The sequence below is a fragment of the Hoplias malabaricus genome, chromosome 1, assembly GCF_029633855.1.
Source record: "Hoplias malabaricus isolate fHopMal1 chromosome 1, fHopMal1.hap1, whole genome shotgun sequence".
Classification (NCBI taxonomy): domain Eukaryota; kingdom Metazoa; phylum Chordata; class Actinopteri; order Characiformes; family Erythrinidae; genus Hoplias; species Hoplias malabaricus.
Genome location: NC_089800.1, coordinates 26,888,853 through 26,914,018, shown reverse-complemented (window position 1 = coordinate 26,914,018; position 25,166 = coordinate 26,888,853). Strand labels below are relative to the sequence as shown.

The 25,166-nt window shown below is 39.3% G+C and overlaps 1 protein-coding gene across 1 annotated transcript; it reads right to left on the bottom strand.

Annotated features, from left to right (window-relative positions):
- Positions 1-295: 295 nt before the first annotated feature.
- On the bottom strand, positions 296-22,162 carry c4 (complement component 4). The gene is made up of 41 exons (XM_066660960.1): positions 22,000-22,162; positions 21,434-21,623; positions 20,677-20,848; positions 20,523-20,593; positions 19,644-19,729; positions 18,636-18,718; positions 17,716-17,803; positions 17,521-17,626; positions 16,948-17,074; positions 16,306-16,421; positions 15,852-16,031; positions 15,421-15,618; positions 14,913-15,095; positions 14,637-14,783; positions 13,934-14,063; positions 13,508-13,567; positions 13,216-13,419; positions 12,431-12,551; positions 11,970-12,040; positions 11,749-11,888; positions 11,029-11,232; positions 10,865-10,916; positions 10,644-10,724; positions 9,028-9,231; positions 8,871-8,946; positions 8,295-8,451; positions 8,091-8,195; positions 7,355-7,529; positions 6,680-6,867; positions 6,045-6,200; positions 5,864-5,923; positions 5,669-5,759; positions 3,650-3,830; positions 2,742-2,829; positions 2,590-2,664; positions 2,320-2,422; positions 2,162-2,251; positions 1,905-1,997; positions 1,740-1,823; positions 1,524-1,659; positions 296-882 (listed from the first exon to the last, which is right to left on the bottom strand). Exons 1-41 carry the CDS (start codon positions 22,059-22,061, stop codon positions 741-743), a joined length of 5,076 nt encoding a protein of 1,691 aa, XP_066517057.1. The 5' UTR covers positions 22,062-22,162; the 3' UTR covers positions 296-740.
- Between the last annotated feature and the right edge of the window lie 3,004 nt (positions 22,163-25,166).

Sequence of the window (25,166 nt, the reverse complement as noted above, 5' to 3'; positions counted from 1 at the left end):
AGGTCATTAGAAGTGTAAATAGTTCTACTTCTTATGATTTTTAGCTAATCTTCAAATGCTCTGTATGTTGCTTAATTTTTGAAGTCAAATGTAGTTGACCTAAGCCTAGATTAACCCTACAAAAAGCCATTGAAACCACTGGTCCCTACCCAAACCTGGACTGGAATTCCGAAAAAGCTTTTTGTATTTTAATGTTCTTTATAAGAAATAACATCTTTACTCAGGCTAACGTTAATGGCAGACATTTCAATAGACCGTATTTATTTTCAGTTTCAACTTAAATTTGACGCCGTAGTCTCAGTACTGCTCGTTCATGGAAAACTTTTCAAGACATTTCTTGTGACATATATAAACTTTTAATGCTTCAGTCAAAACAATGCAGGGACTCGGTGGTTAATCTCACATGTGTCTACATATCATTGTGCTATAATCTTTGTTAGGTAATGCATTATGACGTAACATCAAAGACTAAAAGTTCATTCCAGAAGTTATAGTCTCTAGATTTACTTTTTAGATATGAAAGGTCCTATTTGTGCTCAACATTGACAAACACGAACATCGACAAAGCTATGCCATGCTTCTGCTGAACTTTGAACTGTGCTGTTCCACAAACCGCTTTTTTTTTCTTTGTCATATGCACTGAAAATAAAAGCACACGATTTACTCAGCCAAGTGTTGTCCTCCCAGTGGTTTTGTTCATATCCCGCACTCACTCTATTTGTCCTGTTCTGCTCTGACGTCTACTGCGAACACTGCTGTAAAACGTGTTGGTCCATGAAGTCCTTCAGATCTTGACACGCCACCCGGTTTCTGGAGGCCTTGCATTTCTTTTCTGGCGGCACCTCCTCAATCCACATTTTATTGTTCAAAATGTACTTAAACCTGAAAAACACAAACACCACATTATCTCAAAGGTCTTCTATGTGAATGTGAATGCATGCATTATTTCCCACTTTAAAAACTTAGCACAGAGTCACACAGATCCAGGATCTCCGGGTCCTGTGGTCAATCCCCATCTCAGAACACTGTCTGTGAGGAGTTCAGTGTTCTCCCGGTGTTTATGTGGGTTTCCACTGCAGTCCAAAAACTTGTGTGAGTGACTGGGTGAGTGTGAGATGACCTGTGATGGACTGGCACCCTGCCCACTGTGTGATCTTAATATTTTTATACTAACTTTAATATTGAATGTAATTAACTGATGGCAGAGCTCTGTAAAGTACGTGAGTCAGTGGCAGATGTAATAATGTACACTGAAATATTGAAAATGTGTATAAAAATGATATAATTGTTATTGAAACATTTTATATTGCGATTATACATTGATATTGAATTATTGTCCAGCCCTAAATGATGCTAGAGTTAATGAGTGCCTCCACCACTTTATGAACAAGGCACAGTAACTAGCAACCAATCAGACACAGGTCATTCACAAGTATCTTTCAAAAGCAAGCTGAATAATATTAGCAACAAAAAAAAAAAGATGGTAACATGATCATTTCCTCACTGCAGTGAACATAACCTACTTGTTTTTCCCTTCAGTGATGCTGTCATCTCTTCCCATGATCAGATATTCTGCATCATTCTTCAGGTCCACATCAACACAGGTCGCTCGCTGGACCATCTCTCGATAGGCACCTCTCTGGATCATAGCATCCTTGCCTGTTGTTTGTGTTAGTTTAGAGAATGTAAGTCCAGTGACATTTTTGTGTGTACATATAGTGTAATTGTAAGAGTCTCACCTATCTGAAGGACACTAGTGATTAATGTGGAATATGTTGTAAAGACGCCATCATCACTGGAGTTGAGAATCTTGACCTTGTAAGCTGTAGAAGGGAATTCCTTCATTGTTTCTCAGTTAATAAACCATATGCTGGAGTATCATTTGATATACGAAATGTCCTTACCGTAATTCACAACAAGAGAAAAGCATGCATAACCTCTGCGAGTGTACTTTTTCATATTCTTGCTAAAAGTCACTTTCATTTGTGGACAGCCACCTGCAGTGAAGTAAATTGTGGGTGGTCAGGAAGGTGTAGAGTAGCAGGACTAATATGGTCAGCTTAGAAATGTGTTCCTCTCACTGCTGAAAGTTTTAATGCTATTTAAATTCAGGTTGTGCAGCTAAGATCCTTATGCCGACTCGGATGGACGCCACACTCACCTTCAGCACAGGTACACACATCCGCTTCGCACAGTTTGGACAGCATGGAGCTGCTCTTGGGCGCTGTGTAGAACACACTGCATCTCCTGTCTGTGAAGAAAACACTGAGTGAACACTGATTACGCTATCTTTATTGAAGCAGTGAACTGGCCGATTACCTGGACTGTAGTAGTCATAAATGACCGCAGCTGCTGGCTGGACAAGTCCCACAGGGATAATCTGGTCTGCACGGAACCGGACACAATTCCTTTCTTCGGTCAGCTGTAGAGAAGAAGCAGAAGGTATAATAGTAAAAAAAATGGTATTGCCCTCCATACATGTAAACAGATTCAACTTGTGTACTAACACCAAACTATGTAGATAACATGTAATTTATAGTAATACAATGGAGAAATAATACCCTAAAACAGTAAATAGCCAAACATTACCTTATTAAAATACAGAAAAACTTTGTTGTGATGGACATCATAATGATCGATGTACTTCTCAGTTCCCTTTACGTTCTACGGAGAGAAAACAAATATAGGTTGCAACACTGCTTTATAGACTCTCTCACCAGTTATCTGTAAGAATAACATACGTCTTCCAGATCCTGGATATTTGGTGTGAGTCCACTCAGGAGAGAGATGTCCACCACGACCATGCCGCTGGAATTTGCAGATTTCAACCTGCAACAATGGTTTCAAGGTGATATTGCTTTTATGCATTTGTACAAGCAGAATTTATTAGATTATTATTTGTTTCTTTGTCTAATAATATGATATAATATTTTTGGCTCCAAAATAGTTCTGCAACTGAACAGAAGTTGTATTGTTGCCAATCATCATGTGAACTTTTCCCTTAACATTTGCTTGACACTTTGGATAGGTCTGCATTAGCACAGGTCAGTTTTTACAAGTGGAGGAGGAGTGGATCCGGTTATTATAGGTGTTTATGGGCTCAAGGTAATTTTATAAAGGTCCTAGGAAGTGACTCTTTCTGAGGGATATTAAGAAAACATTAGCTCATTAATTAAACCATTAGTTTTGTTGCAGTTGCTATGGAAACTAGTCCATTCCGAGTAACACAAGTGTGTTGAAGAAATGTGATTATCGCGCTGTAGATTCAAAGACATTAGCCCTCCACCCTACAGAGATTTTACCTGTTCCCGAAGTTGAAGAATGATCTTAATGAATTTTCTAATGAGGGCAATAAAGGATCATTTTTTGTGCAAAGTTGAAACTCCTCACAGACAGTCACCCAGAGTGGGACTCAAACCCACAACCCCAGCAACATTACCAGCTGCACCACCATGCTGCCCCACACTAACATCTACTGACCACATTTTTCATTTCCAAATTTTCACCACCGACTTCTCCAGCAAAATTTACCAACTAATTTTTTTTTCACTTTTCAGTGAAAGTGGTAATCTCTAAGTATTAAGATTAGCCTTTAAGAAAGTCAGTTATTGAAATGTGTATGTGCTGTTTTATGTGAACTCCTGCTCACCCCAAGCACACAGTATAAACCAGTGTGTTCTCTTTCTTGGGCTGCTCCGGAGCATATCTCTTTCTACGAGAGCGAAGATCAAACCAGTCTCCATGACTGATGGGCTCATCTCTCCTCTCTAGCGATTCATAAGTTTCGTAGTTGTAATAATCATCCAACTGCTCCTCCTCATCAGTGGTTTCTGCAGAATGTCACAAAGTTAAAGTGTAGACTGCATTTTCTATTCTTTGCCAATCACAATGACTTAAAGGAATACAATGTAAAAAGGTTTTTGTCTCATGACCACCCCCTACCTGAGTGTAATTCACATTTAGAGTACTGTCGTGAAATCAAGTTTCACACACATCTCTCTCTCTCCCTTTCTATCACTCGCTTCTTCTAACTTCTGCTAACACACACTCTCCCTGTCTCTTACTCACAGAAAAACACACACACCCCTGTCTTAATCTCTCTCTCTCTCTCTCTCTGACTCACTCACTCATTCATCGAGTGATGTTTACATAAGTCGCAAACAGCTCTCTGGGCTTCTGCTGATGTTGAGCTAGCCATTATAACCACAGCAACCGACCAAAAAATAATCAATTTCCAACACAAAATCTGAGCTAACCCGGCTAAAGTAAGGAGGTGCTACCACTTGCCCTCGTTCATCAGTAACTCTCAAATCTTATAACACTGTCCTCAACAAAGCACCGACACAAAGTGTAACTTTAGTCATTTAATCCACAACTGGCAAAAAGCACTTATTACTAGAATTGATGTCTAATGCGAGAAAGTTGGCTAGCTAATCCAGCTAAAGTTAGTAGCCACAAACCCTGGCTCACTGCTCAGTAACTCTCAAAAACTGATTATAACACTTTTATCAACAAAACTTATCACTAACTAACACCGCAACACATGGAAACAGGATATTTAACTTGCATGGATGCTCTTTGTATGAAATTGCAAGCTTTTCAGTGGGTGTGACGCAGAGTTCTCACAAGAACTCAAATAAATGCCAGTCAGATATCTAAACACATTTGGGGGGAATTTATGACAGCGAGGGTAATTTTTATTTGTAAATGATGATGAATGGGGAAAAAAGGGCCCTAGCAGAAAGGGGCAGGTGCTTGAGCACCACTAGGTGTCTATCTGTGCATGTGCCTGGTCCGCCGCCTCAGACGTTTCAGAAGTTGCTGAGAGCAGTAAACCAGTAGAGGCCCCAGCATAGCAGCCACAAAGGCTCTATTCTCCCTCTACAGATGCGTGTCACATCACAATCATTTAGAAACAGTAATTTTAAGGTAGAAATACTAGTGTTCCTTTAAATTACAGTCTAGTTTAATAGCTATTGGACATTATTCATAATTGTTTCTTGAATAACCCTGAGGAGAAATTCACATTGCAAAATGTTGGGGAGATGTACACTGCCATATTTGAAGAACCAAAAAAAAAGAATTTCTTTACATCACTGTCCATTATTTATGCTTATGTCATAAACATCCAAACTCCCATTAAGCTCATAAGCCCATTAAGTTAAATCCCTGATGATTCCCCAGTCATGCGTGGTGGGAAATGTACGAGCGCGTAATTGGCTTCTGCAGTTGCTAAAGGAACATCTGTGGTACCACTTCAGTATAAGGCTACACTTTTATAAGTGTTAAAAATCTATTAGTTAATCAGATATAACACAAAAGTAAGAAAGGGCAACTAGTTGCCAAATAGTGAACCTACATCCATCTACTGTTAAACCTCAGATTTTGCCAGATATTGACCTCATGTTATCTCTTCCATCAGTCAAAATTAACCTTGTCAGCTCCAGCAAATATTTGTAAATAAATTTAACCATTTAATGAATTAACCCACCAATAACATGCTATACATTGATGATTATAGGGTGTACCTTAACATATGAAATGACTAAATTTACAGTTTTTATCTTGATATTTTCAGTAAGTTCTCTGACACTTTCAGAGATGTCACTGTTGCACTTATCTCTGTGTTACAAATTGCACTTACATTTTTCAAAACCTGGATACTTACTGAGCACAAGCTCCCCTTCCACTATAACACTGAGGTCGAAAAGGTCACAGTGCGACTCGTCCTTTCTCAGAGATCTGTAGATTTGTAGAACCTGTTCAAAGTGGGAAAAAAACAATACATATATAAAAAACAATATGTTAAATATGGGATCAAGAAAACATAGATGTAAATGATGTAGATGTAGAGATTATTTACTGATAGCGTCCCCTTGCCTCGTCCCCTTACGTTGAGTGCTACTTTGCCTACATCTTTGACCTGTTGAGTGAGTTATTAGATCTTTAGAAGTTGTTTAGAAAAAAAAAATAAAAAATCTTTTTATGCATTGATGCAAACATTCAAATCCTCTACTTGGGGCAGAGGTTGTCCTATAAATGACCTGAACGGCTTTTTGGGTCAGAGCGTTGTGCATGTTTAAATGCATGTTCTGTGTTTTCCCGCCATTCAGACACATTTCCACCGTCAGGTCCAGGTCCTCCACATCGTTTTCCTGAATGCTGAACTCTGACAGAGCCTCAAGGGCTACCACCGTGTCCTACAGAGCAGAGGATTTAAAAAAAAAAGACATTATTTAAATCAAACACTGACTCCAAAGACCCACTCTCCATTATTTTATCTGTAAATTATTTATTTTTGAGGATTATTATCTTCTGTAATCCTGATCAGGGTCTGGAGCATGTGGTGGTTGTGGAAGCTATTGATCTGAATTATTCATACATTCAGTCATTATCTATAACCCTTACCCAGTTTAGGGTCGCGGTGGGTCCAGAACCTACCCGGTATCACTGGGCACAAGACAGGAACCCCCCCGGGAGTGGGTGCCAGTCCTTCAAAGGGCGACACACACCCACACATTCACTCACACCTAGGGACACTACTGAGTCACCAAACTGACTCACACTAGTCCTGTCTAAGTAAGATCTGTTCTTATGAGGGGTTTGATGTCCAGATTTCCTAAGTGTTCTCAGTGAAGATGAAAGTAGGAAACCCTGGTTTAATTACAGCTGTAGATACCTGAGTGGAGCGGAATCCTCCTCCAAATTTGCGCTGTTGGGTCAGCCAGGTGGTGATGCGAATAGATTTGCCCTTGTCCTGCATGGTCAGGGCCTGCAGCAGACCATACGCAGTGGCCTCTATAGAGATAGCATCTGCTTTACTGTCCATGTCCTTCACTGTCCCACTCACGTCCCAGAAACACCGCTCTAAAGAGTGACACAAGATTTAGCCTCATAGAAAGTAGCAGTAGCATTACATCTAATTAGTTCATATTCCACTGTCCACTATGAAACATAAAGTAAATTCAGCCTTAATGTTGTGTTTTTTGCTCAGCTGGGGGCACTGTGGACCCCATGTGTATTGTTTCTCGGAGTCATATACTCACAACCTATGGCAGTAAGGAAAAGCAGATGTAAACTTGTGCTTCTCTTAAAACTACTGGCAACACAATATCTTTTTGATAGCTCAACACGCTTGAAGGAGCACTAATGCATGTGTTGATTAGCACCACACTGTGTCACTCCTGGCCTTGGCCGACTGAGGCATCACAGAATTATAAGAAGCCTGTTACTAACGGATACCGTAGATAACAGAGCAGGAACACTACTGCAATATTTAAGGGCCAGGACTTTGGAGTATTGTGAATGTCTGTTCAGCAGAGTGTTTATAAATTTCAGAGATGGCAACCGTAACTGGTATCACACTTAGCAGCCTCCATCAGAACCCTGTGAGCTCTCCGGGAGTCAGAGTTCTGAGGTTCATTCAGAGACAGCGCATACGCCGTGATGGCCACAGCGTATGGACTCAGTTTGCCCAGTCCGTCTATGCTCTGCACCAGATAGGACCGTGCCTTGTTCATAGCCATTATCTGGTAGAGAGGGATATAGAAACAAGGGCAAGAGATTAGGAATTCCGAATACAATAAATCTTTGCACCACTACAATGCAACACAGACCTACATGCCCCGTGGTTTGTGGACACTTCTTATAGTTGGTGACTTCAGCTTCTTTAAGGTGCACAAAGCTTTTATAATCTTCATTGATAAGCATGGGATTAACTGTACCTGCACCTACCTTCACTGCTATTCTTAAGGTTGAATGCAATGAAATCCTCATTGCATTGTTACATTATGTAGCCCGTGGCAATAGCTCTGTGCCCCCCATTTTGGGAACCGCTGATATAGTCTTTCTCAGTAAAGTAGATTAGATGTTACCATAGAAAAGCAGGTGAAATGTATATTTTGATACCATACATTTCATAAGAAATTATGGATAAGCAGGTGTCTATAAACATTTGACCATACAGTAGAGATTAATTCATTCATTCATTCATTCATTCACACCCAGTCACTCACAATCTCACACATACCAACCAGGAGGAAACCTACTCAAACACCGGGAGAACACTACAAAAAAATTGCATAAACTACCAGTTCTGTGTCTGTTCCAATCTCATACACTTCCTTGGCATATTTCATTGTCAAGAGGATGTAAGCAGTCAAAGATGCATCATCTTTCTCCTGTCCAACTCCACCCTGAGGACACAGTGTGTAAAAGCTGGTTTTATTACTGCATTGAGAATAGTCAAAAAATAACGTATGATTTTATGTGATTTTCTCAGTACTTTCTCCTACCTTCATCCCTTTGTCATAGAGTGGATTTGGATCATCCCATGCTCCATTCGCTTTCTGTTTGGACATCAGGTAGGTCATAGCCTCCTGAATGTATTGGTCTCTTACAGCAATAATGTCCCTTGCTCTGGTCAGCTCCTTAGCTATAAAGGCTGTTAACCTGGAGCGGTCAGTCAGAAACGAGTTAATACAATATGTCCACTGTGTAGACACTTCTGGACATAGACATGTTTGACTTGTTATACATACAATTCTATAATCATAGAAGCACAGTATGAAGAGAGACACTGTGGATCCTACATGAGGTCACCCTTTATGGACCTAGCCTAGATGTGAAATCCTGGACACAGAGTGTAATTCACTTTAACAGCACTGTCCTGAAATGGGGAGAGGTTACTGAAAGTTACATAATGCAGTTTCTGCAGTGCTGAACCCAGAGTAACAGCAACAGAGGCTCTATCCTCCCTATTACAGGTCAGTGGAGCATCACAATCAGCTGTATTTTTGAGTTAAAAAAAATCCTTTCAAGTGCTCCTTTATATAGTTTGATTAGTGATTAAACAAAGTAAAAATAATCACCAGTTGCTGCTGGGTGTTTTTAGGAAGGCCCCATAGGATCCGTCATCTTTCTTGTAGGTGAGAACCCGGTTGTATCCTGTTGTGTAAAGGGCGTGTTACTTATAAGATCCATTCAGTGGTAGCAAACTCTGTTATTTAACTCTTTCATGACACTCACCAGCGAGGACCATGGCCTGGGCCTCCTCCCTGCGTTCAGCCTTCAGGGACAGCCACTGGTGCGTGGCGTCCAGGTACCTTATGGCATTAATGGCCGGCGACATCTTGACCATGGTCTGCTCTGCACAGCCCGTGGGCAGCTGGATGAGGTTGTCTACTCCCTTCAGGTTCAAACAGTTATCCACAGACTCCCCCATCACTCCACCTGGAACCATACACCAGACACTTTACGGTAATAAAAGCAAATGCAATGTGTTTTTCTGACCACTGTGAGGTGAATCTGAAGGGAACTGATTGACTTTCATTTTCCAAGCTGTACTGCCTGGAGTTCTACATATGTCAGGCTCGCTCCTGGCACAGAGGTCTTAGCTGAGGCCTTCACTGTTACTCTAATGAACTTCACTAATGGAGAAACCGCAGAAGGGGTTCCTTTTAATTGAACCAAACCTGCCAATTGTGGGCACAGATTTTTTTTTCCCCAGGATGTGGTGCCTGGAAGTTTTCTGAATGTGAAAACCAGACAACACAGTAATTGGGACATGAAATACAGACATGTTTGAATATTTTGTTCTAGTGAAGATTTGAGAGCAACTTGGACAGCAAAGACAATATTTAAAAAAAATTTTCCACAAACCCCTTCTGATAAAAAACTGAGCTTATTTTGGACAAACTATGAGAAGAAGCTCTTCTTAGACATCCAAGACATCTCTGTTTTAGTTACCGAGACAGGAGACTGATTAATTCACCAGGAGTCCTGTGTGGTCACCAGAAGTTGAAACCCTCTCTCAGTTCAATAGAGTAGAGGTCTGAAAAAAACTTATCACCGCCTTTTTATCTATGAACTGACTAGTTATGAACAGCTGCTAACACAAACACACTGGAAAGCTTAAAATACTTGAGCTTCCTTGTAGCTTGAGTAGGTGATTTCTTGAAAAATATTAATTAATTCATTTATTCATTGTCTGTAACCCTTATCCAGTTCAGTCGCAGTGGGTCCAGAGCCTACCTGGAGTCATTGGGCGCAAGGCGGGAATACACCCTGGAGGGGGCTCCAGTCCTTCACAGGGCAACACAGACACACACACACCCCTACGGACACTTTTGAGTCACCAATCTACCTACCAATGTGTGTTTATGGGACTGTGGGAGGAAACCGGAGCACCCGGAGGAAACCCACGCGGACACGGGGAGAACACACCACACTACTCACAGGACGGTCACCCGGAGGAAACCCACGCTGACACAGGGAGAACACACCACACTCCTCACAGACAGTCACACGGAGCGGGAATTGAACATACAACCTCCAAGCCCCTGGAGCTGTGTGACTGCGACACCTACCTGCTGAGCAACCTTGCCGCCTTCTTGAAAAACAGTTTTTCTAATATTCCTTAAAACACTCTTTACATTCAAATAGCAATCAGATTAGAAGTAAATAAATGCTCTGATGGCATAAAAAAAAGATTATAATTTTGTATAAATTGCCGTAATTTCATTCAGACCAAACAAAGTGTCTGGATGGCATACCTTCCTGTCTACGACCTTACTCATCACAGGATAAAACAGGAAAGATACATTGTCTGTTTCTTCATGCCTTCAGCTTCCATACCAGCTCACCTTTAAAGCTCATTAAGGTTGTGGAATCCTGCCCAGGGACCTCATCTTCAGGGGCTGGAATTTCAAATTCCAGTTTGTCTCCTGTAGAAAATTAGTTTACTAACATTATTCTCCTAGTTCTGATTGCAATGGTTATTGTGTTAGTAATAGTAATAGTGGTCTTTGTTGTGTCAAATATAGTCTCTGTATAGTCATAAACAGTGGATAGAAAAAAGTCTTACTCTTTGCTTCAATGTTATGCTCTGTGTGGATAGAGACCAGTTCACCTTCCCCCTAATTTGAAAATCAAATACACAGTTCATTCGGCAAAATGCTTTTTTAAAATTTCATTACATCTACTTGAATGATTGTCACAGTCAGTTAAATCACAGGTAAGTTACAGTACCACGACTCTGAGCTCTTTCTGTATCATGTCTCGGATGCTGGGTGAGGCGTAAGCCACAATGGAGATGGGGATTTTGGCGATGATTAAAGGCACCACTGTGAAATAAACCGCCACTGCAGACTTTGCTGGTACTGAGACATCCTGCACCACATCACCTTCACCAGCACTGCACAGACCCTCAGCCTTCCGCATCTTCACCTTCACCTGGAGGAGAACAGTGTCAGTATCAGAGACTTAGTTTTCAGGTGAGCGTTTAAATGGTTAAATAAATGAGCATGATGTAGTTGCCATTATATGTTAACAGGCTTTGTTATTACATTACCAAGAGGTGGACACCAAACTACAATTTTACAGTATCATTCAGTCACTCACACACTCACACAATTTACTCTAGAATAATTTCATCATGGGCTTACTGAAACTAAAGGTGTTGTAGATTCATAATGTGATCAATCAAACAATAGCATCACTATATAAAGTTATTACACAACTGACATAATTGACATTGTTTGTTGGGCTAAATCTCGGGCACCCCACAACCTTCACCACCCCATATTTTGCCTGTTCTTCTTTTTTATGTGTCACTCATTCCTACATTCATTAAATATTTTGGATGTCTGGCATTCCTTATATTCTCTACCACCATGTTGAAGGCACGGTCAGAACCCTCTAGTTGCACATGGAGAACCATTAGTCATCAGAGATCACGAAGGGCCTTACTTCTAAATCCTGCTGCTTGTAGTTATAGATGACAGCTTTAACCTCAATCTGCTCGTTCCTCTTGACAGAATATGGCAGTTTAACAGACACAAAAAAATCTTGGAAGACTCTTAGAGGCTTGGGATCCGCCACGCAAAAACCTGAAAGGATATAACACTGAAATGAATTTCCAAAAGTTCAAAGATAATGGCTAGAGTTGTGACTGAGCTCAGGCTGGGTACCTTTTGTGGGAGAAATGCCCACCGCTTGGACCTCCCACGTGGTGATAGAGTCAGGAGCAACAGTGGAATACCTGGAAATGTTTGAGACCCAAACTGCTATAAATGTACACTATAGGGTTTGCACCAGAGACCCTTCCCTCTTGAACACAACATTAAGCCTTTTTGGTAACACTATAGAATAAAAGGTCCAACATAAATAGTAATTAAAAATAATGTAATACCTTTCATGGCAAAGCAGACTGCAACTACATTGTTACTTGATATATGTACAGTTTTTCTTTTTCTACTAACTCATCCTACAGTTTTCAATCTCCAGAAATGAGTACATGCACTACTAAAATGATCACTCCACAGAGTGAATTCCCACCCACTGATGGCACTAAACTCAACCACAAACCCACTGATGAAATACTGATTTATAATGTCATATTTCCTAAAGTCTTCTCAAAGGTGAGTGGTACCTGACATTTCCCGAGATGTTTGGCTTTAACAGAACCCACATCCATGACTGAGGAAAATAGCTACGGAGGTGGATAGAATCTTCTTGGAACAGATCCTCCTCCTCCTCAATGCCGCTGAATGCTGCACGGAGCGAGGGAGGAAAGTGAAACAAGAACATCTGTCAAATTGATGAGTTCCCCTTTATCTCCATTTCAGCTCAGATAATAGCAATCACACACTGTCTGTGGGTAAAACTACAGCAAAATATTATTGACGTAAATCAGGAAAGACGGGTAAACACAGCTTACATAAGCTCACATAAGAAAAAAGCCTAGTCACGATAAATTTTCATAATGCCTGCTTTTATAAACTTTACTGTTTCCAACTCAGTTTAACAAGAACTTTGTAAATCTGAGCTCAGATGTTTCAATTAGGAGTCTAAAGTAATACTGTAGAACATGCTCATGTGAGACTAAAATCACCAAACTTGGCTGAAGGAGTATAAGGTCCCCCAGCATTTGGCTGTGGAGCAGGGTGACTTGATTCTCTGGAGTGCTGGTGCTCATTCAGTGCATTTAGGACGAGCTGGAGTGGTGTTAATGTTTCACTTGCCATCCAACACCAGCAGCTAACACTCACTAATACACTTCTGACTGACTGCAATTAAATGTGAAAGTCATTTTTAAACTCTTGACATATGTGACACTGTTCTCAATTTGCACATTTTCTCTCTTAATTATAGATCCAGTTTTTTAGTTCTTCAAAACATTCGGCCCTATTTTAACACCGTGGAATAGATATTTACTTCTTCCCAGCATGCGTTTCCTGCCCTGCAGTTTGTCTTTCTTCCTCCGGAGTGTAGCAGCCTCGCAGCACTTTTTAAAAGCTTGTCTGCAGTCCTCCGGCTGGTGTTTTGTCTGCTTCAGTCTCTCTTCACAAGAATGTAACATCAACCCCCGCTTCATTCCATCCTCACAGCACTTCCGGGCGGAATGCCTGAAGCTGTTGACTGCAAATAGCACAGCCACATGTTTATTTTTATAAAATATATACGCAAGAATATTTTCATTTCTTTCCATAGCAGATCCAGACCTTACCCAGTTTGCTGAACTCCACATCCCTCTTATGCCGGCTTGACTCTTTGTAACACTTATGGTCTAATCAGGAGGAAGAAAAAGAATGACTTGATCACACTGAGCATGTTAATTACTGCTGGGTTTTAGCAGAGGTGGCAGGATAAGTCTAAATCTATACTCAGGTAACCTTTAGTTTAGTTACTTTGGTAAAATACATACTCAAAATTAAAAGTAGTTTCCCAAAACAACATGCATCAATGTGCAGATGAAAAACCACTTGTGCTTAGCACTGAGTCACTTCTAGAACTACCGTAGAATACTTCATACTGAGTTTTCCAATCCTTTTGGGGGAAATGATTCAAAGTGAAGGTCTGAATGTTTATGTGAGCCCAAATATTTACTTGAGTGTGTGTAATATTAGATTTTGAAAATACTCAGAGATGAGACCTGGTGGAGTATGTGTTTCTTCTTCACAGCTGCAGATCAATGTGAGTCCTGCCATTTCAAGAACGGACAGAGAGTCTTCTCCTCCACCCACAGAGCAGGCCAGATCATACGAGTTCATCATCTCAAACATCTGTGGAAAGGTTACTCCGATGTCAGTTCAATTCAATGATCACATTCTTTGACATGCAAAGGCATGGTAAAGCACTGTCCACTCCTGATTTCCAGGGAGCATACAACAATAAATGGTTTCAGATCCTCATTCCTAATTTGAGACCAGGGCTGCATTGTCCATAGCTTGTGCGGTTTCCTTACATAAGCATGGACTGAAATGAAAAGCTACAGAGCGGCTGCACATGACCGTAAGTACACTATATTCAATGTAAAGCATAGCTCAAAAGGGAATAAACATAAAAGAGGGCTGTGGAGCCTCTGGAACTGCATGCTCTGCAGTCACCTACATCTAATACCTCTGGGAAGAACTGGAGTAATATTTGTGATCAACTAATCATCCAACACCAGGATCAAATATCTGTGTGGCTGACTGCCGTCAAATCCTTACAGAAATATCCAAGCACCTACTACATAAAAGAAGCTGTAACTACAGTAAAGAGAGTCAAATTTCCTAAAAAATGACTTCATGTTATGTGTTTACTGAAGTAATTTTCCACATTAGCATCTAGTAACCGTATTATTATGGTGTTACCTTCTGAGGGCTCAGTTTGTTCTTTTTGTTGAGGATGTACACAGCTGAGTCCACTGCAGACAGCGCCACCTTGCTGTCCAATTCAGTTGTGACAGACACCTCAAAATGCTCCGCAGGTCTCAGCTCATTGAAAGGAGCTATTTCTATCTAAAACATAAACAAACACACGACCAATAATGTCATTATTGACATTATTGACAATATCATTTCTGGAGATGAATTATGGCAAAACATATCATATGGAGTTTTGAAGGATGTTGTGTAGTCTGTCTGTACTCTTTCTTTGCAGACATCTTTCACATCCACCCACACAGAGTCGGCCACTATTTTGTCGCCATTGTAGTAGTAGGCCACCAGGCGGAAAGAGGGCACCATGTCTGCTGAGAAGGGCAGGCTTAGGGAGGTCAGGTCAGTCCTCTGGACTCTGCCGACATCCAGCACTCTCCCTTTGCTCACAACCTGCATAAAGAGATGATAACAGCAGTCAGAGCTCTAAACCTGAAATTCTCAACCAATGGGCCATGGACTACAAGTTGTCTGCAAAGCTCCCTCTTGTGGTCAGTAATGTCCCGTGCTTAATTTAGAATATTCTTTAGTTTTAATTCAAAATATGCTTTGACATCAGGTCAAATCTGGTGCATTGTATCTATATCTATATATATATATATATATATATATATATATATATATATATATATATATATATATATATGCATTGTAAATACATATACAAGAGAAACACCTGTTTACATGTGTTAAATCGGACAGATACCCAAGGAATTACCATGTAATAGATGTGTGAAGGCCGTGTTTTCCCAGGTGTGGTTATGTCTCTGAGTGTGACTCGCAGGTTTTGTCCAGGCTGCAGGACTTGATGCTGAACCTCCACGCTCAGGTAACTGCCGTCTACATGTATGATAGCAGTGGAGATTATGTTAGCACTGCTAACAATGAGTTCCTCGTCTCCTCCCTCAACAGAAACCTGCCAAAAGAGTAAATTGAAGAGTAAATAGAAATCTTCATCCTGCTTCATAAAAACAGCAAAGTGTAAGAACAAAACAACTAGGAGTAAATATCTGGATTAAAAAATAGATCAAGGATTGAGAGGAGACCTGTTTGATCTACATTCAAGGACTTGACACAGTGCCCACACTTTATTTAAGTATAGGTTATGTGTACCTTTCCCCCATCCCTGGTTATTATGAGCGAATTTACCGTTATAGACATAGTTTTAGCTTCTTTTGGCACTGGAAAACTGATGGCAATGTCTCCCATATCGTTCCCTCTGCTCTCCTCAGTCAGAGAACTGCTTGCTGGTCCAGCTGGGTTTATGATGATTGTGGCATTTGTTCGTAAGTGTGGGACTCTGGAGCCGTCTGGGTAGGTGGTGGTGCCCTGTAGAATAATAATACAGAGGCGGATATTCAGGGAGTTTCCTGAGTTCATATTCACAGTACTTACTGAAAAGAAAAAGCACTAGGAGAATGTAACAACATTTACTTTATGGGTTGTTTTTTCCCGGCAGAGATTAGGTTAATTTCTGGGCTACATTTTCTTTCATCCAAGACTAAGCTTAAACCAGTGGTGAAAGAAGAGAAGTAAAAATAATGTTTCTCTTGGCTTCCGGTGCTCTCAATGTAGCCTCATAAAACCTGATCTGAACACTTACCAGGATGGAGAAGGTTCCTCCAGGAGTGAAATATATCTTTGTTTTTGCTAAATCAACACTATATGGAGTGGCCACAATCTTCACTGAGGAGCTTTCAGCTTCTTCCAGATCTCCGCCTGCAGTAAACCAAGGGATAAATATCAGTAGATAACTAGTATATCTAGAAATTATAGTGTTTGCTTCTAGTTCAGAGTGTAGTGTGTGTACAGTGCAATTCAAACATTTGGAATCATGGACAAAGTTGAAAAATCTCAAAACGTTTAATAAAATAATAATATTGTGGCAACACCTGCCTCTAGGTGGTGCAGGGAACACTCAGGAAAGCTCCCAGAAGGCCTAGCAACTACTTTTTTGGCTGTTTTAAGTTGTTTGTGTGTTTCAGGTCACATATTGAGGGGTGCTTGTGTGTGAGTGATTGGTGTGTGGTGAATGATATTATTTTTATTGTAGAGCTACATGCCAGAGCAGCTGAAATAATGGATGGATAATGAGTGTAGAGACAAGAAGGTGATCATAGTGTTATAGCAGGTCTGTGTGCCTTCTAATCATTATCAATTAACATCCTAAAGGCCACAGATTGTTTAGTGAGAGTAATAAGCATGATTAAATGATCATCTTCTTGCAGGAGAGAATGCAACTCACTTGCTTTTTCCAGAACAGTTACAGCGATGTAAAGGTAATGTCCCTCTATATTATCCTTGCTCTGATTCGCTGCAGCACTCTGTAACTCTGTAGTAAAGAGGATAAGGTCTGCATGGCCATCATCAACCTAAAATACAGTCCAAAACAATCCAATTCAACTTATATAACTGTGTGTACAGTTCAATGCCAATGACAGCAATAGATTCACTTTAACCCTAATTAAATTAGCTAATTTAAGGGGTGTTCACAAACTTTTGGGCACGTAGTGTAACTGTACATTAAAGAATATTATTTATGCTTTAATAATAATAAAAAAACACTCCATTATAGTGATATGTTATCTATTATAATATTGATACTGTTATCAAACTCTATATTGTCTTTGAAGTTAGGGATAGGGTTAAGGTCAAGTATCTGCAGTTCTGGTATCAGATGAAGAAGTACACTGAATAGGAAAAGAGTATAAATTAAAAAAATGAATTAAGCAGTTGTAAGATTGTATTTGTATGTAAAATAATACTGACATTACATCATAAAATATTCTATTTGTGTAAATTGAGATGTCTTACTTACTGTAACCTGTTTTTCTATCCCAGGTAGGTATGTCCTTTCTCCTTGTTCATTAATCAGTCCAAATCTCACATATGCTACACCGCTCACACCTTTACCGTATGTGTATCTGTGGATACCAAGCATATATAACTCACATGGCCTGCTAACTACTAACTGATGATATTAGTTTCTATGTGGTAGAATACAGAATCTTACCTGGCAGAGATACTGAAAGAAAATATATCATGGCTCACAGTGTGGTAAGGTTTGGATGCCTCGATATTGACCTCAAACAAAGGTAGAACTGAAGACATGGGGAGGTTAGTTAGTGACACATTTAATATAATTTGGAACATAATTTACATTTTTGTTTTTTTTTGTTTTTTTCATTATATTGTAAAAATGAGAGAAGTAATTATTTGTTTCTTGTATGAAATAAGTGAAAGAAATCAACTGAACATAGTATCATTGCACTAATGTCAAAAAAAATAATAAAAAATACACAAAAAGCATGCATTTTATGGGAGAGGGACAAACAATGTTTTTAAATTAAGTTTCCAAAATTTTCCCAAACAAAAAGACAAAAAAAAAACTGAATTGGAGATTTAAGGTTTAATTACAAGGCAGTTGATATGCTACCTGATATGCTATTTTGAAACAAAGACCCACAATGTCACTGTAAAAAGCACCTAATAATCCCCCTTTGGAGCATATAATAAAATTTGAGTGAGTGAGTGAATGCATGTGTGTGTGAGTGAATGACAAGCAGGTTGAATACTTTTCATCTAAACATTACATGAGCAATATTTTTCTAAACTTAAACTGCAGAACTATGCACATCTGCAGTCCCACTGACCACAGCAGTGTTTACACAACTGTGGTGGTGTTGATTTATTCTGTGTTGTGCTGCTATGAGAGATTCACAATGCTGCTATAATTGATTAAGACTCAAAGATTTTTTTTAAGGCTCAAGGAATTGGCCAAATCCTCCTAGAATTATATAAAAAGTAATATTTGAAACTGGCAATGGTTTTAAACACTCAGCTGTCTTTTATTTTAATTACACAACAAATATGACTTTCTTGAATGAAAGTGTCCTAGTATTTTGCAATCCACTTCATATTTATGACACTCACCATATTCTCGGATCTCAAATTCCACTGAAGTTTCAGACTTTGCAAAGTTAGGAAATGAAGCAGTAATTTTCCAGTGGCCAGCCCTGAAAAACACATGGAATTCACTTCATAATTAAAGCCAAATCATTCATTCTTTAATTTATAATGACACTATTTTGAGCTTGTGGAAAATTCAACAGCAATTTATGGTACAGCCGTAAATGTGTAAATATAAAAAAATAATTTGCTACTGTGGGAACCAGTTCTGTTTGTACTGTGTGAGAATTCCACAATGTAGGAATGAATAGAAACTGATAAAAAATGTTAAACATTCATCTATTGTCTGTAAGCACTTATGCAGTTCAGGGTCGGGGTGGGTTCCAGAGCCTACCCGGAATCACTGGGTGCAAGGTGGGAACAGACCCTACACGTCCTTCACAGGGTGACACACACTCACACCTATGGACACTTTGGAGTAGTCAGTCCACCTACCAACATGTGTTTTTGGTCCGTGGGAGGAAACCAGAGAACCCGGAGGAAACCCACACAGTCAGGGGAGAACACACCACACTCCTCACAGACAGTCACCCGGAGGAAACCCATGCAGACACAGGGAGAACACACCACACTCCTCACAGACAGTCACCCGGAGGAAACCCACGCAGACACAGGGAGAACACACCACACCCCACACAGACAGTCACCTGGAGGAAACCCACGCAGACACAGGGAGAACACACCACACCCCACACAGACAGTCACCCGGAGGAAACCCACGCAGACACAGGGAGAACACACCACACCCCACACAGACAGTCACCCTGGAGCTGTGACTGCGACACTACCTGCTGCACCACCGTGCTGCCCTTAATTTAAATATATTTTATAATAAATTAATTAAAAATATATAACTATATATAAGAATGTATATAAGAAACCCTCTCTTGTAAAGTTGTCCTTTGGGGAAAAAAAAACACTTTTATCTAGCCTAAAATGTTTAAATCTCATTAAAATGAATAACTCACTTACATCTCAACATCTGGAATAGTGATACCCCTTTCCAGGATTTGGTCTGATTTTATTGTATGACTGTAAACCTGAAGACCTTTGGAGTTCTGTAGAAAAATATCAGTTATTCTTCAACCAATGTACTAATATAGCATTACATTGTACTGTGCAATGGTTAAAAATAACCCTTCATTTATTTAGTCTTTCAGTCAACCTGGTCAAAAAGTAATTAATTATAATTTAATGAAATAGAATAATATATAAGTATAAGGCAAATCCAAAAGCATATTTATCTGTGAATTACACTGAATAATCAACAACTAATATAGTATCAAAAAAATGTAGCATACAACGCCTCCACACTTTGGCTTTACTACAGCCTTACTCTCATCTGGAGACTTATTTTCAGTTTTCCAATGATATCTGCAAGAATTTATTTAGGAAATTATTTTTTCTTTCTTTCAGCTTCTAAAAAAAAATTAAGTTCTTTATTTTCAATATTTTATATTTTTTGCTATTTTCCTTTTTCAGGAAGAGCTTCTTGAATCTTCCATGTCTTTTCATACCCATAGTATGGAGCTCCTCACAGTGGAAGGATGTACACAAACAAGAATTTTTGGTTTGAAATATGGCTGGAATTATCTCCAATCTCTCTGATTGCTTTATTATCTGTTTATCCGATGGTGCTAGATCTTGACGGGTTGTTAGGAGTCCAATTGGGGACCCCAGTGTGTGGCAGCGCAAATGCTGCAAACCCCCTCTGTCCAGCTTTTAGGGGCTTGGGATGCACACACTTACTCAAAATCTGGTAAAAATATATTAAAACCTTCTGAACGTTGTGCTTAGTGGCCACCTTGACTGTGAATAATCCTTGACCACCTTTATATTCCCAATACTCACAAATATCTGTAGTTGTATTAGTTCATCTACAGGCAGCATGTAGTTGTCAAGAGTGAAGACCCTGTATTTTACTGAAAAAAAGTATATTACATGATTAAAAAGCATTAGATAATGCAACAAACTTCATACCACTCTTACAGAACAGCATTCTTACCGTATTCTCCTGGATTATAGATGGGTTTGTCTGTTTGGATGAATATATACCCCTTTCTGGTGGACACAAGGATGTTGGCCATCTTCTTATGTTTAAACACATTACTCTCAGCAACAAGTTGTAAGAAATCTCCAAAATTCTTTCGTAAGTCTCTTTGCTCGGGTAGGTTAGCCTGCAGGGGCAGAGAATCATTTTATATGGAGGCTGGATTTGCTACATGAAAGTGTACAGAATAAATCAAACCCTTGCTCAAAATACTTGCAAAATATCATGCATGAGTACTATTTAATCATTAATAATATTGTGGGACATTCATTCATCATCTGTAACCACATATCAAATTCAGGGTCACAGTGGGTTCGAGGCCTACCCAGAATCACTGGGCACAAGGTGGAAACACACCCTGTAGAGGGCGCCAATCCTTCACAGGGTGACACACACACATGCATTCACTCACAACTATGGACACTTTTGAGTCACCAATCCACCTACAAACTTGTGTTTTTGGACTGTGGGAGGAAACTGTAGCACCTGAAGTAAACCCTTGCAGACACAGTGAGAACACACCACACAAACAACTCCTCACAAACAATCATTCGGAGCGGGGCTCGAACCCACAAATCCAAGTCCCCTTCAACTTTGTGATAGCAACACTAATGTGCCGCCCTTGTGGAACATATGGATATATCAGAGATGTTGCTGTTTTTGTTGCTGAAAATTATTTATTGCTCCTTTGCTCGTGGATGCTTGTACATGCCTTAAGGGTCACTATGGCTTGGTACTGGTTACTGCTGTCCAATCTCACTCTTCTCTTTTCTGATAGCACTTGACCACGTATGTGTTGGAAGTACAGATTCACATGGACTTCATCAGTGGCTCCATGCAGTTGGACAGTCACAGTCTCCTCCACCCCCAGATGGATGATGTTTGGAGCAGTTATGAGACATCTGGAGGGTGAGTGGAATAAGAGATGTGTACAGGATTTCAACATGTCCACTTTGAGGAACACTTTGGACTTTGATTCTGGAAGTTTCACTATTGCTGAGTTTAACATATTGGAATAAATTTGCAGTGTATACAGCATGTTCAGTTCAGTAAACAAACAGTGGGAGTTCATGAAAGCATGCATGTGAATTTTCTATTGAGAGAATTGTGTTGTAGTTTTTACTACGGTTAGAATTTGTCATTTGAATCAAGGGTGAACAAATAAATAAAAGTCAGAATCAGTCTAACTGCCCATAAATACATTTGACATATTGTTCGATGATGTTTTACAATAGTATGAAGATGCCCCTCCTGATATTATTAAATCGAGTTACTCACATTGGTTTCTGGGCCTCCGCTGCCAAAAGAATTAAAGTCCCAAAAAACAGGGTTAACATCATGTTGATATATGCTGAGTCTTTCTGAAAGATTAAAAAAGATTCATTCCAGCAGAGGTTAGGCTCTTCTGCAGGTCTTACTCCACAGCTTCAGCAAAATGAGCTGTTTTCCCTCAGAGGTTCTTCAATTTGAAAAAAAAAACAAAACTTTGGCAATGCTTTACTTCAACAGAAGTCACATGACTTACCAGAAACTGACCTCTTTCTGTCCTGAACACACAAGGGAGATGCTCATTGCTGAGACCTTCAGCAAATACTTGTTGTGCAATAGTTCATTAAAGCAATATGTTTTCCAAAGTCAGTGAATAGAAACAAAAAGCATCTTTCATTTTGTGCAAATGTTAACATTAATGCCTTTGTGATTTTAACTATTTACTGATGATATTTACACTACAATTCAAGGCATAGAACAAATCTCTGTTCTATATTGCATTTTTTAATGTCTCCCCAGTTTTATTATTGCAAATATCAGCCATTAGCCAGGAACCCTGGGAGAGTTAACAGCACATGCTTCCTCAATGACATGAAGCGCCACTGTTTCTTTTCGAACTGCTGCTAAATCAACATCATTGTGCAGCTCAGTGTGTTTGAGGAGAACACTAATCGGCCAGTCTCTTAAGCTTACTTATGAAGTTTATAGTGTGACTAGCAGTGCACAGTGGAGGGGAGGGGAGAAGACCAGTCTACCCACACAGAAGCACACACTGAAGAATTTCAAAAGTCAGGTAAGGTCTCATACATTTTGACAAAGTTGGTAACATTATTGTTGTGAGAGTCCGGTCAATGCAGCCAGCCACCAGCTAGGGGCCTGGCCGGCGCAGGGGAAGAGCAGGAGGATCTGGGTCTCAGGACTCAAATTCCCAGAACCCTCAGTAACAATCAGCACCAACCAGCTTCAGCTGTGCAGTGCTGCATATAAAGCCAGGCTCAGATTAGAGGTTATTTGTTTCTGAGCACGCCAACTTGGCATCTCCTTTGTTTGCTGTTTGCGGGCTTGCTGTTGCACCTGTTTAATGCAAAAAAAAAAAAAAGTGTAAACAAGCGCTCCCCTTTCTCCCCTAACCACCTATAAGATTCACACATAAGGCAAAAAAAAAATCTGTACTTTGGTTGATTAGCATAAACCTTAGTAAACTCTAGATAAAAGTGAAGTGTTTCTCGGGCTGGTTTTTGTGATTTAACTGAAGCATTTTCCACTCACAGCATGTTCAGATATAACCAAGTGAAACAAATGATCTAAATTAAAATAAAATTTAAAACTCTGAGACTAATCTATAAGCGGTCGGAGCAGATTTAAATACCGTTAAGGTCAAGTGCAAAAGTCGTTGTCTCCTGACTGTACAGAAAAAATGTGCTAAGCTCTCTGAATAATAATAAAACGGAGCATCCTGAAGGAGGTCAAAACCCATTGGTGAAACATGTGACACTGGAAAAAGCAAAGGCTGAAAAAAAACATGAGCATTAACATGAGCATTAAATACAAGGAGAGTGCCAGGAGGATAATTAGGGACTTGTATTGTATTGTATAAACATTATTTAGACTAAATGTAAGTTAATATGAGTGTTAGGTTTAAGAATTATTTTCAGACCCAGATTTTACGTTGAGTTTAAGACTAGGATCAAGTGTTGGGTTAGGTTTAAGTTCTCATTTGATTAAAGAGTGGTTTTGGTTTGTGAGGCCGGTTAGAGTTAAATTATATGTATGATTTATATTTATATTAAGTTTCTGGATTTAAGGCTGGTTCTTGGTTTGAGATTGGCTTGGGGTTAGGTTTTAGGTTGTGGGAGAGATAGAGATTTGTGGGAAAATTTACATGATGTTTAAAAATGTTACACTGATTGAACAATTCTCTATGGACAAAGCATCGTCAGTGGGCCAGTGTTGGGCAGATATCAGAACACTTTCAGCTCATGAAAACTGCTTTACTTGAGAAACCCCACAATGTGAAAACCTCACAATATCTGAATCTGCATTTCTAATGTATTCCATAAGCAGCAGTCCATTTACTGAAAGACACACTTTTATTATTGTTCTTTTTTATAGAAGACATCTACAGTGTGTAGATTATGAATAGATACAGTACATAGAATTTATTAACACTGACCATTCCCCAAAATCATCCATATTTTGATGCAAATACATATGTACATTAGTTGAGGTGCGAAATGCATTCAGGATGATCATAAAACCAGTGTTTACAGTATACAGAACAACAACAAAAATAGAAGCAGTTGAAAATCAAAAGCAACAAAATCGGACCATGAATTGCATAGCAACTTTTCAAAGTATGAAGTCAATGTTTTTTTTTTTTAAAAGTCATTTTCAGTAGCATTATGTAATAGCTGAGATAGCATGGCCTAACTAAAGTAAGTGAGTGAGTGCATTCATCTACAGTATGTGCGTGATTAACTGTGGCTTGGATATATCTCAGTGCTGACTACACAGATGAAAGCCATAAATAAAAATTTGTAGAAATGTGCATTTTCATACGTCTAAATGAGCATGAGTTTTACTAGATTTGGGTAAACATAAATGTAATAAAATTCAATAAAAGGCATCAGTGTGTCTTATGTTGGTCGTCCCTTTCTGTGGATTGTGTCTAAATTTATACCAATATAGTCTGAGCTAGACTACAATTAAAGGAGCAATAAGTCATTTTTCCCACCAAGAATTAACCAATAATATTTAATGATTATTAATTTAATATTAAGGGTACAAATGTCTAAAAGCTTTTGTGTATATGTGTAAGTAACATAATTGTAATTGAAATTCAAACATTCTCCAATTTTTATGTCATTTAAATTTTTTATTTTATTTCAGTAGTCATATAAAAAAGTGTTCATTTTTAGCACATAAGTGGGCAGCCATACACAAAATTTGTTTAGTGATACATCCAGAGCACTAGATGTCATTATAACAGCTGTCTCATAAAGTGAAGAGGAATGATTAAGGAAAATAACTTATTGCTCTTTTAGATACAGTTCAAAGTTCACCCGCTACTTGCTGGAGCAGAAAGTTTGGCCATTGGGTTCCACATAAGTCAACAATAGTCAGAAACATCTGGTTGCACAAAAATCAAAGTGATTATATGGGACTACTGTGTAAGG